The sequence below is a fragment of the Podarcis bocagei genome (assembly GCF_964188305.1).
Source record: "Podarcis bocagei genome assembly, chromosome: 12".
Lineage (NCBI taxonomy): Eukaryota > Metazoa > Chordata > Lepidosauria > Squamata > Lacertidae > Podarcis > Podarcis bocagei.
In genome coordinates, this window is record NC_138137.1 from 53658498 (window position 1) to 53676408 (window position 17911).

The following is a 17911-nucleotide window of genomic DNA, read 5'->3' on the forward strand; positions in this document are numbered from 1 at the left end:
CCACAGCAACATGCTTCCTGCTTTGGGCTTCTTGACACCTTACTTTCTGATCCTTGGACCCTTGGCTTCCTGACTCCTGGTTTCCGGACTCTCGTTCCTGCTCCCACCCTGCCATCTTGCCCCAGGTCCCGCCATCCTCCGCCAGGACTTTGACCGCCCGCAAACTGGACCATTGCAGAAGGTGGTCCATACTTCCATTCAAGGAGTGATGGGGGTCTGTTCAACCTGGCAAGTCTCCACACCAACACAAAAGTGTGGTGGGTCCTTACCTGAGAGATGTTGTTTGCAGATGACGCTGTCTTGACTGTACACTCTGAGGAAGCTCTCTAGAGACTCATCAGCTGTTTTGCTCAAGCCTGCAGGGAGCTCAGCCATACCATCAGCCTCATGAAAACCAACAACCTGGGTAAGGACGTCGCTGGCACTCCACACATCAGCATTGACGACCATATGCTTGAGGTGGAAGGCCATTCTGTCTACCTGGGTTCCACCATAACCAGAAACCTCTCCATCAACGCTGAGCTGGACAAGCCTCTCCAAAAGGGTGTGAGAGAATGACATGCCCAACAACAAGATGGTCTGCCAGTCTTGTGTGATGAGCACGCTGCTTTATGGAAGTGAGTTGTGGGCAACTTAAAACTGCCAGGATTTGTGCCACCGCATAGATCGGATGGTGGTTAACAATGAGGGGAAACTGAACCATGATTGCACGCACCTGTTGAGTACACACATTTGATAGCCTTTGCCCTGCAACATGGACTTTGTAGTATTTAAGGAGGAGACTAGCAGTGGTGGTAGCAGCCAGTGGGAAGGACTGCTGTCATGTGCCTGTGTGGACTCCAGAAGTGGAGTCTCTGCAGTTTTCAGAGAGGGAGATGGGGAGTGACGAAGCACCAAAGACTTCGGCATTGTGCAGCTGCCAGTTTTGCATGCTTCTTTATTGACAAAGACTATTTGAGCGAGGCTGCACTGCAGCATGGGATCTGTAGTCTTCGAAATGTGCTTGATGAATTCTTAAATATGGGACTCATTCAGACTAGGGTTTCTTGCATTGGGTGAACATATGTGGTACAAGGTCATGTATCTCCTCTGTGGTGTTTACTCCTGTCCTCCTGCAGTGTTTCATCAGTGTCTCTCAAACTTGGCTTCCCTGCTGTTCTGAAGACTACAACTCCCATCATCCCTAGCTACCAGAGCCCGTGATCAGTGATGCTGGGAGTTGTAGTCCAACAACCTCTGGGGAACCCAAGTTTGAGAAATGCTGAACCGAGGCCTGGCTTTAAAAAAACAAACACGCCCCACCCCATAATATTTCCCCCTGCTCCCCAACATTTCCAGGTAGCAAGTGCTCCTGCTTCCCCGCCAACCCTCCGTTTATTTTTATTTTATTCCGTTCCCTCGGCCTCGCAGCGCCCCAACGTGGCCTCTGAGGCGGCGGGAGGCCTGGCCGTTGCCTTAGCAACCGGCGCGGCCTACTCCGTCCCAGGGGAAAGGCGAGGCCTGCGTGGATTAGATCCCGCCCGCTGGCCCGTGTCGAATCTGCGCCTGCCACTCCGGGGCGGGGCAGAGAAGGAGCGAAAGTGCGGCGGCGGAGCGGGCGCCGCGTCCGCCTGCTTCGAGGCGGGGCGAGCGGAGAGGGCGGCCTCGCCGGCCTGGGATTTCATCATGCTGGGGGCCGGGCCTCGCCGCCTCCGCCGCCGCCCTCCTGCGCTCCATGCCGTGGCCCCTTAGCGTCCTCCGCGCCGCCTCGCTCGGCCGCCTCAGAAGCAGCAGCAGCAGCATCCGCAGCCTCCTGCTCAGCCCCCTCGGCCTCCAGCCCAGCCCCGCCGGCCGGACCCTGGTCACCAGGCGCCCCGGGTCCCCCTCCGCTGTCCCTGCCTCCTCCTCTTTCTCGCCCTCCCAGTGGACCAGCAACCCCGGCGCCGGCATGGACGGGCCCGCCGCCGAGGCGCTGCTCGCCCCGCTCAGGCAGGCGGTGCGGCAGCAGGTGAGGCTGGACGGGGGGCATGTTTGGAGGGGGGGGGTCCTTTGTCCATCAGTGGGGGGGCTGGCTGCCTGTGTTAGAAAGAGGAGGGGGGACTCCGCATACTCTGGGTCGGGGGCTTCTCTCCTTTTCATCCTAGGATCTTGCCCCCCAATCTGGATGAGGGTCTCTAGAATCTGCATTTCTCTCTCTCTCTCTCTCTCTCTCTCTCCCGTGTGTGTGTGTATCTATATCTATATCTATCTATCTATATATATATACCGTGTATATATATATGTGTGTGTGTATACACACACATACAGTGGTACCTTGGGGTTACAGATGCTTCAGGTTACAGACTCGGCTAACCCAGAAATAGTACCTCGGGTTAAGAGCTTTGCCCCAGGATGAGAACAGAAATTGTGCGGCGGTGGTGCAGCGGCAGCAGGAGACCCCATTAGCTAAAGTGGTGCTTCAGGTTAAGAACAGTTTCAGGTTAAGAACAGACCTCTGGAACGAATTAAGTACTTAACCCGAGGTACCACTGTACACTCATATAAACATAATACACAGATATGCACACATACTTATATACCCATACATACGCGCGCGCGCGCGCACACACACACATATATATATATATATATATATATATATATATATGCACATAACACATAGGGATAAATAGATGCACATACATATAAATAGGGATGCACACATATATCTGGAGATACACACAGAGAGAGAGGGAGAGAGACATATATAGTTACAAACACACAGGGATATGCCTATAGAGGACTTCTCTTTCCCCCCTTTCAATAGGCTTCCCCTTGCAGTCTGGATCTGTGTAGTGGGAAAGAAGTGAATAATCACACCTGACAGCAATACTGTCAGGCTGCAAAGATGCTTTACACAGGTGTAAGGCCCCGCTGGGTGCAGTGGGGCTCGATTCTGAACAACCACACGTATAGGATTGTCCTGGGAGCCTTCTGATCTGAGGATACCCAGTGACAAGATGCAGCTGCCCCCGGTTGTCCTTTACGCTTGGAACTCTGGGTGGGATTTGCTTGGGATTCTGGATCCTGGGTGTTTTCGGGGGATCCTAACCAACCCTTGATTTGCGTGTCGTGATGTGGCGTCCTTTCAAAACTTGATTTAGGACAGGTGCTTCCTCTGGATCCTTCCTTTGTTTGAAGCTTTCTCATCCTAGTCATCTTTCTCTGTTCCGACTTGCATGTCACTCTGCCCCCCATTCACGGTGTAGCTGTAGAATTAAGAGATACATACAAACGCTTAATTCCTGGTTATTCTCCAAGGCTTTCCACTGTAGCTTTGAGGTGTGTAGGAAGTCACCATTGCTTTAGAATAACCCCCCTTTAGTTACTGATCTGTATCTACCTAAAGTTGGATTCATACAGACATTCCTTAATTCTGTTTGAGGAAAGTCCTCATGTACATTTCAATTAAAGTGCTGTGTCTTTTTGCAGCATTCCTGTTCTCATAGAGAGCCAGTTGTGTGTCTTTGTGTGTATGGCAGTGGGTCCTTTCCCCAGGTTCCTGAGATATGTCTTGTGTTACAGCTAACTTCTCTGCTGCATTTTCTTTCATATAACTAGGTTCCTATATTCCATTTGGGTGGGTGAGATTTACCTGCACATGGATCTGGGTCTTCTGTGAGATTCCTGCCTTCCTCTTTATAAACTCATATGCTTCTCTGCAGTTCCTCTCCCACTGTGATAAGCTGAGCTGAGAGCAAGATAGATATGAACTCTTTCCCCCTGATGTCCCATATAATGTGGATGGTCTTTCCTCTCATTTTCTTCAGTTGGATTGCTCCAGCTGTTTACTCTCTAGAGCAGTGTTTCCCAACCGGTGTTCCGCGGCACACGAGTGTGCCGTGAGACATCGGCTGGTGTGCCGCGAGATGCCTGGAGGGAGGCGGGCGAGTCGGGCTGCGAGAGGCGGGGCGGCGGCGGCGAGGAGAGGCCGCGCCTCCTGCTGCTGCCTGGCACTCCTCCTCGCAGCCGGCAGCGCTGCCTGGGCGCCTCCGTGCGACTCTGCCTCGCTGGGTTTGGTCTCCCAGCAGAGACGGGTCACACGCGCACCTCCCTCCCTCCCTCAGCCTGCGCGGAGGGAGAGCCAGAGAGAGGCATCGCTCCTGCGCGGCGGGAGAGGGAGCAGCCGGAGCGATGCCCCAAACGAAGGCATGGGACCGGAGGGGAAATCCTCTCCGAGGAGGATTGAGCGCAGCTGAGAGAAGCCTTTCGAGGAGCTGCCGTGTCCCCTGGAAACCCCCTTCCCAGCTCTGCCTGCCTGCCTGCCCAAAGCTTGGAGGTTCCCCGGCAAGGGGGAGGGGAAAAACTTTCACTTTTGTGCGTCCCTCCCGGCGTGACGCTGCGCGCTGACGTCACGGGGCGGGGCTTTAATGGTGTGCCGCGAGATTTTTTTTCAGTAAACAGGTGTGCCGTTGCCCAAAAACGTTTGGGAAACACTGCTCTAGAGGGATGTGTTTAAGGTCCCCTTTCCCCCCTACAGTGTGAAATGATGATTCAAACCCATTTTTAGCAGAGTGGAGTCCACACAGAGAGCATCGTTTTCTTCTCCTGCATGTCTTGCACAGCACAATGCTCTATACCTGTCTATTAAGAAGTAAGCTATTAAGAAGGGTTCAGTGGTCCTAGGTTAGTCGGGGATTGCACTTTCTACAGAGTTGTTTCACTTGGAATGCATTATTCCTAATGAATCTTTACCCTGCACCTTATGACACTCCTTTTGTAGACAGATGTGATACCTTGCAGTAAAGAATTGAATCTCTGCGCTTTCTGATTCTGATCTGTAGCCATTTTTGTTCATTTGAAAAGAAGCAAATTAAGCATTTTCTCATGACCTTTCGGGTAAGATCAAGCATAATATATGTTCTTATTAGTTTAATATGCTGCTCACTGCTTTGGGGGCCTTTGGGCTGAAAAGCAGATTATATAAATAAATTGTAGTTGTAATAATACAATGGTTGTAAGGATTTGGGGATATATTTAGACTCCCACTAGGGATGAATGCCTATTGATAGACAGTGCTGCTTTAAAGCATTGTACTGTTAAATTTCCTTAACTTTTTGTGTGGGGGATTTCACATGGTGGAGATGAGCTGTGCTTCCCCACATACCATCTGACTTTCAGATCTGCTTGGTTCTTGCAATACTCTTTTATATCTTTGCATCCTGGAGGGTGTATGTCTATATATTCCAGTCTAATGCAAAATTGGATCTGTTTGGTTGTTTCACAACTGAGCAGAAGGCCCTGCATACTCAGATTATTTATATACCTGATCTTTAGATACATGGTTATTTTTGTGTAAATTCTCCATTATGCCACTAAGTTCAGTCTATTCTTGCTTAGCTAGTCATGTAAAATGGACTCAGATGGGTGTCTTTACATAACTGGATGGGTAGCATCTTAATTAGTGTGTGCTTCAGCTTTGTTTTTCTTGTGAATCATCATACACCATCCCAAATTACCTGGTTATAAGGAGATCTTGCTGAATCAGGTTCGGGTGGCTTGATGCAAGAGTCGGAGGTTATCCTTTTAAAAGGAATCTCAATAGCTGACACACAAACACAGAACGTTTTCTTAAACAGGAATCTTCCTGCTTTCTCATATTTGCAATAAGGAAATGCTGAAAGTAAAGCTTGGTGTGACAAGGGACTTTTGCCAGGCACAGAGAGTGTGCTGTGTGATGTGAAATTAGCCTGGCAGAGATTAAGATCTGGTCAATGAAGAGGAGGTTGTATGGACTGTTGGCTTGTCCCGATCATTAGGGAAGGAAGAAACACTTTAATTACACCTCTGGACAGATCTCCTTGAGTGAGAAATCAGTCCTGGGCTGGGTTAATGTTTTCCTCCTGCAGCAGTGCCTGATGCAATAGGCTTCTGTGTTAGGGGGTGGATCCCTTTCCCTGCCATAAGGGACAAAGCTGCAGTGAAATCTGCCACATCAGTCTAGCTCTGTTGCACTTTCTTTGGGTTGGGCAGGTCTCTCAAATAAATGAATCCTGTCGGCATTTCCTTCCTCCCCCCGCCTCAATTTCTGCCTTTTTCCTGTGTGCTCCGGACTTTCTCTTTCTTGACATGCGAAACGGCAAATGCTGCTGGCTTTTTAAAAATGCATGCTCCCCCCCCTTTCATTACTGGTGACTGCAGATTTCAAATGTCTTTTTAATATTGCTTTCCTGAGATTTTATCTCTCAGCCGACCCCCTATTCCTCCCTTCTTCTCGCTCCCTTCTTTTCTAGCTTAAAAAACAACCTTCAGTTCCCTCCCTTCTGCCACGTTAGCCTGCAACTGCAGTGACTTCGAGTCAAACTTTTACATTCAGAATCAAGCTCGTTGTTAGTCTGGCTGCAGCAATGGATGCTGTCGGGTTTCTCTTTCGCTTCCTCCCTGATGAGTTTGTGGTCTGTCATGCTTGGCGTGCCTGCCTCTTCTTTGATTAATCTCATAAGGATGGAGATTTCTTTCCACATCTGAAGCTCTTTCCCTCCTGCTCATATTTTCCTTTGCCCTCGACTTCTGCTCTTCCTGCCAGCTTCTTGTCGGTGGAGCGAACGGTTTACCAGTGTAGAAAGAACTTATTATAAAAAATGCAGTCCCATTTGAGACCTTCAATAAGGGAAATCTATTTAGGGGGAAGATTGGTGCTAAACTGTGATGTGTGAAACTAGGAAGGTGATGGAGTTTAGTCTTTTTTTAAAAAATGAATCTAATCCTTAAGGCATTCTGCTAGTCCGATGCCCTCCAGATGTTTTGGACAACAACTGGCGGGGGCTGATGGGAGTTATAGTCCAAAACATCTGGAGAGCACTAGGTTGGCAAAGGCTGTCATGGGATATATCCAGCTAAGCCCTTGCATTGGTTTCTTCAGCTCCATACAATCTCGCCTGCTGGGAGCCTCTCTCCATGGAATCAAGACAGTGGACTTATTGAGTGTCGACTTTTGTGTATGCCCCTCCCCATATATGCACTTACCCACACCCCAAATCTGGGGAACTGTGATTGTGACTCACCACGGTTTGTACCCTTTGTGTATATATTCACTGCAAGACTCCATATGCATAATTTGTGACAAACTACTTGGGAATTCTGAGTAGGCGTTCCAAGGTTCTACGCAGACTCTGTGGATTGAACCTGGGACTTTTGGAGTTGTATCCACCTAAGTTTCACAGTAATGTTGCCCTGCCCTGTTTTCCATGTAACGAAAAACTAGTATTGAATTTTGTGTGGAAATTGAAGTGTGGGATATAAGACCTATGGTGGTTCTTAGCCATGGGACCCAGTAGATACCATGTGGAAGGGACATTTGTCATAGCCTATCCTCGCAGGACTGTTGTGAATGTGAGATAAGAAATCCTAGTAAGAATGACTTTTCTAACATTCTTATCAACCCACGGTGAAACCATCCTTAAGCCTTTATCAAGATGTCTGCAGTCAGTTGCATTGCTGTCTTTCAAAATCGTACGGCTTTTATTGAAATGCCGTAATAACTTGCTTCTGTCAATTTTTTTTCTGGTTTACTGTCACATCTTTCAGAAAATCAATGATACCGAAATGCTGGACACACTTCCTAGAAAGTAAATTGCGTTCACACAGTGGGACTTGACTTCTTGGTAAACGTACATAGACTGTGACGCACCACACGCTGTGCATTTCTTTGTGAGAGCTCACCTCCCCACCGCCTTCAGAAGGCAGTTGTACTGGTTTAAACATCATTGTGGGTCAGGTATCGCTTGTCCCTCAAATCCATGTGTATGTTGTGAGTTTAAGTGGAAGAAAAGTGCTGTTTCTGCTGGCAATTCCTCCCCCCCCGCTATGTTCATGGGATTTCTTCCAGAACTGAACCCGTACTGACTGTTTGCAATTCTTTTTCTAGGGCGAACTTGTTCGAAAGTTGAAGGAAGAGAAGGCTCCCCAGGTGGATGTAGACAAAGCAGTAGCTGAACTCAAGGCTCGCAAGAGAATCCTCGAAGCAAAGGTGAGTGTTGGGAGTCAATTTTTTGGTTGACTTTTGGTTCCCACTCCCCTTTATGCCAGCGTAAATGACCAAGGTTTAGGGTTGCACTGACGAGTTACAATGAACTTCAGACTTTTGTGCTTCCCCTCCCCTTTTCTTCCTCCATTGTGTCTTCAAGGAGGTGGCTGGAAGTTTCAGTGTCTATTTCCAGATTAACCATAGTTCAGCATTTCCTTCAAATGCCAAACTGTGGTTCTTCTTGATTATGGCTAGTGATGGCATGCCAGATTCTAAGTGTTGGTACTCATGGGCAGAGACTGTCATGTCTTGGGGGCCGTATAAACACCATTTGCATTTTTCTTCTTTCTTTTAAACATCATTTAAGTTTTTGGAATTTGGCATCCCAGCTATGTTAGGCTTATTAAAATTTTGCATCGATTCCCAATGTGTAAGTCACACAGTGATCTGCAACCACAGTAAAGTACGGAAATACAGTGGTGCCCCGCAAGACGAATGCCTCGCAAGACGGAAAACTCGCTAGACGAAAGAGTTTTCCGTTTTGGAGGTGCTTCGCAAAACAAATCTCCTATGGGCTTGCTTCGCAAGACGAAAATGTCTTGCGAGTTCCTGCGGATTTTTCCCCCTTCCCCCCTTTTTTAAGCCGCTTATCAGCTGATCCGATAAGCCGCTAAAAGCCGCTAATAGCGCTAAGCCGCTAATCCGTCAATGGGCTTGCTTCGCAAGACAAAAAAACCGCTAGACGAAGAGAATCACAGAACGGATTCTTTTCGTCTTGCGAGGCACCACTGTATAATCAACGGACATTATTAAAAACATATTTAGCAATGTTGTTGGTGCTATATTATCTTTGAGGAGAGCTGGTCAGTTTCCTTCTGGTGCTAAATAAAAGCATGTTAGTAATAGGACTAACACTGAGATCCTTTTTTTTCAGTAGCACCTGTGTTATCAGGAAATTTCTTGAAGGGTGTCTATTGATTGCACCATGTCTATAGGCTGCTTTCTAAGCCATCTGTTTTTGTAAGCTATCCTCCCCCAAGCTGGTGCCCTCCAGATGTTTTGATCTGTAATTCTCATCAGCCCTGGGTGCAAGTGCACCTGTGTTGGGTGGGACTGATGGTCTTGTAGTCCAAAACATCTGGCGAGCACCAGGTTGTGAGAAGCTCCCCTAAACACTTAACTGAGGACTTCAGCTACTTTTCTGGAGGTTTTTCCGTCACTGGCTCCTTGTCATGTGCGCTTCAGAGTCCTGGCTCCGATGCAGCTGAAAGCAGCATGCCCTATGACAGTGTTTAAAAATAGCTTTTACAGATGTTGGGCAGCTTCAGATACAAGCAGAAGACGTCCAGCACTATTCTGCTTTATGCAGGGCAATGTACCTCTAAAGAGGGAGGTGTGTGTGCTACTGAGAGAAAGAGAGAGAATAATCGGATCAGGGAAGAACTATTTTAGTTGAAATCTATCATTCGTTTTTTTTCAGGAGCTGGCTTTGCAGCCAAAGGATGATATCGTGGACAGAGCTAAAATGGAAGATACTCTGAAGCGAAGGTTTTTCTACGACCAGGCTTTTTCTATTTATGGAGGTACACAATTTATAATTGTAATTGTGGGCTCTTTAGAGCATGATTTCCTGTGTTCTTCACCATTTATTTATTTTTGCAGTCTTAGGCCATGATAAAATGCAAAAAAATACAGGATGTAATGGTCAGTTTTAAACATAAGCAAGCAGTAGCATAGAAATCAGATTTAACAATAAAAATATTGAAAAATGTCAGAGATCTAGCTTACCATCTGCATTAAGCTGAATGGTGCTAAAAATTCTAGGTGGGTGCATGATACTGTCAGGGGATGCGGGTGGCGCTGTGATCTAAACCACTGAGCCTCCTGGGCTTGCCAATCAGAAGGTCGGCGGTTCGAATCCCCATGACGGGGTGAGCTCCCGTTGCTTGGTCCCAGCACCTGCCAACCTAGCAGTTCGAAAGCACACCAAAAAGTGCAAGTAGACAAATAGGTACCGCTCCGGCGGGAAGGTAAACAGCGTTTCTGTGCGCTGCTCTGGTTTAGGTGTTCCCTTGAGGCAGAAGCAGCTTAGCCGTGCTGGCCACATGACCTGGAAAAACTGTCTGCGGACAAACGCCGGCTCCCTCGGCCTGTAAAGCGAGATGAGCACCGCAAACCCAGAGTTGTCTGCGACTGGACTTAACTGTCAGGGGTCCTTTACCTTTTTCCTTTTATGATACTGTCATTTAGTGCAATTTGTTGCTTGGGTCTAATTCTAACACAGCTCCATAGTACATCACGAGCAAATTCTTTTTATGGGTTTAAACTTTATAGGAATTCTATAGGAATTTGTAAATTCCCTTTGAGGAGAGCCTTTGCTTTACTTAAATCGATACAAATATTATATCTGGTTTTTGTAGGTTATTTTAGACAGGTATTACTGTAACAGACCTTTTAATCTCCACTGGTGGAGCAAAATACTTGCGATGTAATCCTATGCACACTTACCTGGAGTGTGTCTCACTGATCTTGAGCTCAGTGGTGCTTGCATCCTAGTAAAAATTGCCAGGAGATGCTTCTCTCAATGTCAAAAGGAAGTTTCTCATGGTTATTGGTAGGATGCGTTAATTGCCTTAATCTGCAAAAATTGAACTGTGTAATAGCCAGCAGTAGTAAGGAGATAACAATTAATTATGTTCTATATTATGGCAGTGATAAAATGTTGCATTTTTTTTTTATAATTCTCATGTTGTAGATTGCAGACCAGAATCCTGTTTTTTTACTTATTTATTTGGAATGGTGTGTGTGTGTGTGTTCACAGCTTGTCTCTCTTGCAGGTGTGAGTGGCCTGTATGATTTTGGTCCTGTGGGTTGTGCTTTAAAGAACAATGTAGTTCATGCCTGGAGGCAGCACTTCATCCAAGAAGAGCAGATTCTTGAGATAGACTGCACCATGCTCACGCCGGAGCCTGTTCTGAAGTAAGTAGCATGTCATCCTACTGTTTTATTATTAATATTTTATTAGAAGTTTTCTCAGTTCTACAAAAGAAAGTGGAAAAAAAGTGTTATATATGGTATCTCGGTTTACGAACTTAATCCGTTCTGGAAGTCCGTTCTTAAACCGAATCTGTTCTTAAACCAAGGCGTGCTTTCCCTAATGAGGCCTCCCGCCGCCAGTGCTATTCCACCATTCAGTTTCCGTTTGTAGACCGAGGTAAAGTTTGCAAACCGGAACACTACTTCTGGTTTTGTAGGGTTCGTAAACTGAATCGTTCGTAAACAGGACTGTTCTTAAACTGAGGTATCTCTCTCTCTGTGTATATGCATGCGCTTGCTCGTATATAGGTATCGCTGCGGCGAGAAGGTAGATGGCTGCTCAGGATGTTTCCTGAAGTATAACCCTGACATTTTGCGGAATGTGAATTCTACCACAGTAGTATTGCTTTTGGTTTACTGAAAGCAATCCATTAAGTCTGTGATATATATCTTTTTAATCACACACTCTTTGGGTAGCATTGCATTGTGAATCGGTTTATAAATCCACCAATGAATAAAATAAATCTTGATGCCTTCCGTGTTGACGCTGCTCTTGACCATTGCAGGACCTCGGGCCACGTAGACAAATTTGCAGACTTCATGGTGAAGGATGTGAAAAACGGGGAGTGTTTTCGAGCTGATCACCTCCTGAAAGGTACGCTGTGCTGCGAGAGCAGGACTGGTTTCGCATGTTTCCCCCCTTGCCTCAGCATTGGTCTAACAAATGTTTTTAGATTGAAAGTTATAATCTCTCTCCTCTCCCAAGCGAAAGCCAAGTTAGCATAAGCCATGTATTATGCTGGGCTGGCATATCTTCAGCACCATATTTTCAATATCCTCCCTCCTTTCTCTGCAGCTATCAGGACTAGAAATTTGCCTGGAAACGGAATGCCGTCTTAAGAGTGACTTAGACAGTTTCGAATCCCTTTTTTAAGCCTTCCAGGTTGGTTGCCATCCCTGCCTCTTGTGGGAGTGAATGCCACAGTTTAACTACGTGCTCTGAAAAGATGGTCTTCTTCACACAGCACATAAACTCTAGAATTCGCTCCCACAAGAAATAGTGACGGTCACCATACAGATACAGATACAGGGCACACTCCTACCCAACAAGCCAAGAATATGAATGAGCTGTATGTGGGATGCTGGGAGACTCTTCCTGGCCACTTCAGTTCCCCCTTTGCATAAGCGGCTGAACCAGGCATAGGCCAACTCTGGCCCTCCAGGTGTTTGGGACTACAATTCCCATCATTGCTAGCCAACAGGACCCAGTGGTCAAGGATGATGGGAATTGTAGTCCCAAGCATCTGGAGGGCCAGAATTTGCCTATGCCTGGAACAAACCAGGACCCAGCACTTAACCAGCAACTTCCTCTTATGGACAAACCCAGAAAGATAGATAGATAGATAGATAGATAGATAGATAGATTTATTGCGGCCATTGGCCCATATCGAAAACAATACATCAGAATTTATCCATAAACAATACAGTTTAAACAGTTCCAAGTTAAAACACCCATATAGAACCAATTTTACTTCAGTTAAGTAAACACTATACACAATAAGCTCCCTCTATGTAAACCGCAGTTCAGATCCATCAGATTTTGGGGGGTATACGTCTTAGTTCTGGCACTTATTGATGGTTCTTAAATTTAGCTAAGCTGTCAGAGACATACAGCGATCCCTTTCTCCTCTTTTGAAATAAAACATATCAGGTATCTAGCGACTGCAAGGGATCTACTTGTATCTTCGTCGTTTAATAAGTATATTATTTGGGCTTCCTGAGGACCGTCAGCAATTCTCGATAAATATGGGGCCAGAAAGCTGGACCGTGCTGCCGAATGTAATGGACAACAGAAGATTATATGATATAACGATTCTATAGATCCACTTTTACAGTCACAGAGGAGTGAGATCTGTCCGTTGGAGAGTCTGTTACGTTTGATGGGAAAACATTGAATCTAGCCTTTATAAAGGCATACCTGTGCGTCACCACCGATAAGGTAGTTAAGTAAAACAAACCCAGAAACTATGGCTTATAGCTTCAAAACAAGGCATGATGGTCACCAACTTGGGTGGCCTTCAAAGAGGATTAGACAAATTCATGAAGAATAAGGCAGTCAGTGGCTACTAGCCACGACAGCTACGCTCTTATGTCCACTGTATGCCTCACAATACCATCTGCTGGGAACTGCAGGTTTGGTGAATTTGTTGCATCTGGTTGGCTCCTGTGAAAACAGGATGCTGGACTACATGGGCCTTTGGCCCAAACCCAAGCAGCTTCTACTTTTTGTTCTTATTCTGTGAAAATGATACTAGAAACATTAAATTGTGCCAGCTCTGGGAGGGCTGAGGATGTTCTCTCCCTGAACATGTTGGGAGAAAGGGCAGAGCCAAATTGGTTTCCCTGATTCGGTTGCTTTCAGACATTTATCTTCAAAAACTCTTTCTACATTGACACTTGAGTTGAGGAACCCTCTATGCACTATAGTAGGGACGCGGGTGGCGCTGTGGGTAAAACCTCAGCGCCTAGGACTTGCCGATCGTATGGTCGGCGGTTCAAATCCCCGCGGCGGGGTGAGCTCCCGTTGCTTGGTCCCAGTGCCTGCCAACCTAGCAGTTCGAAAGCACAGTTAAGTGCAAGTAGATAAATAGGGACCGCTTACCAGCGGGAAGGTAAACGCGTTTCCGTGTGCTGCGCTGGCTCGCCAGATGCAGCTTGTCACGCTGGCCACGTGACCCGGAAGTGTCTGCGGACAGCGCTGGCTCCCGGCCTATAGAGTGAGATGAGCGCAGAACCCTAGAGTCTGGCAAGACTGGCCCGAACGGGCAGGGGTACCTTTACCTTTACCTATGCACTATAGAGAAGCCTGAATGGTTTTTGAGCACAAGTCAGACCGGTTGGGCCTCAGGCTCACCTTGAACTGGGAGCATGGGACTCTCTCCTATAGCTGTGCTTTGCAGAAGGAAGTCACTAATGATGGATATGATAGACATGTTTCTCTGAGATACCTATCATTACTGATCTCCACTTTGGGGATCTTGGGGGCTCCTTGGAGACCTATATTTGGAAACTGCCCATCTAGTTCTTAGAATCTGCATTCTGGTGGGCTTTGTGGTAGGCCACGAACGCTTCTTTCTGCCTTCTCTTGCAGCTCACTTACAGAAGCTGATGTCTGACAAGAAATGTACAGCTGAGAAGAAGGCTGAAATGGAGAATGTTCTGACACAGGTCAGTATGTGGCTGTGCAAACGGAAACGGAGGCGCAAGCTTTCAATTATTTACTTTGGGTTCCCTGGGAAGAATTAAGACACTGGACGAACTTGGAAGTTGACATCTCACAAATGAGTTTTCTACAGGGCGAATTCATTTGGTGGAGTGGCTGTGTGCTTTGCGTTGCGGTGTGTAGATTGTAAAGGTTTCTTCCGCATACCTGCTGGGAATCTATTACAATTGCACAGTGGTGGGCAATTGGTTCTGTGGTTCCGTTACAGGCAAATTCAGAGCTCCACATGTAGCGTGAAGCCTATCAAGTAAGAAACTTCCTCCTCCCCTGTTTCTGGCCTTTGAATAATTTCTAGTCCTGCTTGTCCAAATCTGTGCAGCTGACGTTTGTGAAACTTGCTTTTCCGTAGATTGAGCAAAGCTGAAAGGGAGCTCTTAGCTGATCCATGCCTATATATCTGTTTCCTTTTGCTTTGGATAAAACAAGGTGGATGCTGGGATAATAACAACCACCTGGTGGGGGAACTGAAATTTGGCAAGCTGTAGCTGTGACACCTGCCTGTGCTGAGGGCGGCCCAAGATGCAGTCGGCTTGTGGCCCTGGCTCACTTGGCGGGAATTGGCTTATTCATTTTTCATTGACCCAATGTGAGTAAGAAGGGGAAGGAATGGAAATAAGCAGCTGGAGCCCCCGCAGCCATGTCTGCTTCCCCGAAGAGAACTCCCCGTTTGTCAAAGCAGGTGCAAGAGGGGTGTGTGGCGGAAACAGACAGCGGGACTTGATATCTGCAGTGTAGGCAGTCGACACTTGCACTGCTGTCGCCCATCCTCTCCTGACTGGGTCCTCCTGTAGAAGTAGCTGTTGGCCAGAGAAAGGGAAAGACGGACCACCCTCCTTCCTAGGAGGCATTTGCAGCAGTTCATAACCTCGCAAGAGAAGCAAAAGGGGTTGTTCCTCCTCGTATCCATTGTGCACTTATCTCAACGTCCTTCAACTTGCAGATTTGGTTTCCTGATCCTCACAAACAGCTGCCATTGGGTCGGGGCATGAAAATATAGGAGGATTGTGGGCTTTTTAATTTACTTTCTGAAGTAGGTAGAGGGGGAATCTGTGGCCCTCAAGATCTGGATGGCCTTCACTCCCATTAGGCAACATGGTCAGCAGTGAAGGATGATGGGAGTTGTAGTCTGGCAGCATCCGAAGGGCCACAGCTTCCCCAGCCTGGCTCTTTCCCTGCCAGCCCTCTTCATAGCATGCTTTGGGAAACACGTGACAGTGTTTCTGTTTGTCTGTGTTGCTCTGGCCCCTTATCCCATCACCAGAATGCCCTTGTAAGAGGCTGCGCTGGCAAATCCATGTTTGTTGCTTCCCCCAATAAAATGCCAGGATTAATCCGTTGCAGTTTCTCATAAGGGGCTGGTGTCTTTTAAAGAGGAGACAGGGTGGATAGAGTTAAGTATTTGCTGCAGTTTCCTGTTAAATGGATGTGCCTTTCATGTTTTGCTCCTAGTTGGACAACTACGGCCAGGAAGAGCTTGCGGATCTGTTTGTGAACTACAACGTGAAGTCTCCCATTACTGGAAATGACCTCAGTCCTCCGGTGTCCTTCAATCTTATGTTCAAGACCTCTATCGGGCCTGGAGGAAACATGCCAGGGTATATTAAGCATGGATGTTGACATATTTCTTGTGACCTACTGGGCTTGGCGAGGGTGACTGACTCGTGCTACAGTTGAATACATTCCATTGTGGTGTTCTTATAGTCAACTAACCCTCCCCGGGAGGAGGTCTTGGGGATCTTTGTTTGGGGTGGTGTGTGTGTGTTGCTGAACCTACCAAAGATGGAGGAGGGACTGGGGTAGTGATATATAAAACGAGTAAGAGTGCTTCCCGCACCCCAAACCCGCAAATGCTCAAGCGTAGTGATGTTTTCCCACATGTGATTTGGGAATTTTGGGGTGGGGAGATTTAGCAAGGGCTAGGAGTCATGGAGCTAGGAATGAGCTAAATTCAAGAAGCGGCTTGGGAATCGATCCTGAGCCTTTGACAGGAAATATTTACACGAGGCTATGGTAGTCAACTCAGCTCCATGTGGGGTGTTTTTGTTCTTATCCTAATATAACATAAAGGTGACCAAATTTACTGCTGTGTGGGTTATTTGCAGCAGATTATCTCTCTGACTAGACCAGCCTTGCAATCTTTAAATTTTATAAGCTTAGAAAAGTATCAGAGTTGGAAGGGGTTCTGAGGGTCATCTAGTCCAACCCCCTTCAATGCACGAATTTCAGCTAAAGCATCCATGAGAGCTGACCACCCAACCTTTGCTTAAAAACCTCCAAGGAAGTAGAGTCCACCACCTCCCGAGGGAATCCGTTCCACTGCTGAACAGCTCTTGCTGTTAGAAAGGTCTTCCCGGTGTTTAATTATGTGGCCCTAAGACGGATAAGCAGCAGTGATGCCTCAGGCTGTCAGCTACTTGTATCATAGGGTGCAGTAAAGCAATAAAGTGAAAATTGGTTTAAAATCGAACAGTATTTAGTGTTCCTGTTCCTAGAAAAACAAGCACATGAGCAGGAAGACACTGAGAACATGGAACCAGATGCAAGCCTTAATAATAAATTTGGGATTGGGTCAGGGGGAATTATTGAGGCTCAGAACCTTTTCCCCTCACCCCAGCCAAGCAAGGCAGCAAAGGGAGTCTGAGCAGTCGGGGGAGAGATGCTGGTTGTACTTTTTGATTGCAAGACAATTTGCCCCAGATAAAAAGTTGCGGAACTAGGCCCGTCTGCTCTCAGGAGAGTTATTTTCCTGCTTCTCAGTTGCTTTCATTGTTGGATTTCATTTGTGTTTTTTTTTTAAAGTTACCTGAGACCGGAAACTGCGCAGGGGATCTTCCTGAACTTTAAACGCCTCTTGGAATTTAACCAAGGCAAACTTCCGTTTGCTGCTGCTCAGATTGGGAATTCCTTCAGGAATGAGATCTCTCCTCGCTCAGGCCTCATTAGAGTCAGGTACTGTAAGCATTCTTCTATGACAGAGTTTGTTAAAACTATAGACTTTCTCTCTCTCTCTCAACTTGTAAGGGAATGGAACCATGGGTGTGTCTTCCTAAAATGTTCCCCATGCAGTCACCTCTCTACATTTTGATTTCTAAAAAGACTCTGTTGCATAATCATTGGAAATATCAACAGCACCGTCTGTGGCATATCATAAATTTGTGAATATTTGTCATTTTTACTTTGCTTTCCCACATTGACTTTAACTGGATCCCCAGAAGTAGAACATTCCACAGTGCGGATATTTGGTGTGGGTTTTTTGAGAGAAAGGGGAAATGGTTTTAGGTAGACGGGTTACTGTTGCAACTGTCTTGAGATTTTCACTGCACTTATTTGTTCTTTGGGTGGCTAAAAAGTGGTGGACCTTTTATATATTCTCTGTTCTCTGTTCGTTCTCTTTACAGTTGAATAAATAATTGTATAATTTATAATTGTATAATTTATAATTGAATATATGGTGCCAAATGCTCGCAGCTTTAGCACGAACTTTGCCCTTGGGTTCCCTATCCCAGTGTCCACTGGGTGACTCCAGCTCTCTGAGTCTGGGAGGCCACGAGACATTGAGATGGATTGACCTGTGTACGTGGTGTTGTGCAGAGCTTGTGGGTTATCTC

General features: G+C 46.7%; 1 protein-coding gene across 1 annotated transcript in view; it reads left to right on the forward strand.

The window, feature by feature from the left end:
• The first annotated feature begins 1630 nt into the window (after nt 1-1630).
• GARS1 (glycyl-tRNA synthetase 1) overlaps nt 1631-17911 on the forward strand; it is a 28576-nt gene continuing 12295 nt past the window's right edge. The window contains exons 1-8 of the mRNA XM_081163990.1: nt 1631-1987; nt 7886-7987; nt 9465-9567; nt 10822-10963; nt 11587-11675; nt 14172-14248; nt 15753-15898; nt 17103-17252. Coding sequence (XP_081020116.1) covers nt 1715-1987; nt 7886-7987; nt 9465-9567; nt 10822-10963; nt 11587-11675; nt 14172-14248; nt 15753-15898; nt 17103-17252 — 1082 coding nt within the window. The 5' untranslated portion in view covers nt 1631-1714. The remainder of the gene's footprint in view (nt 1988-7885; nt 7988-9464; nt 9568-10821; nt 10964-11586; nt 11676-14171; nt 14249-15752; nt 15899-17102; nt 17253-17911) is intronic.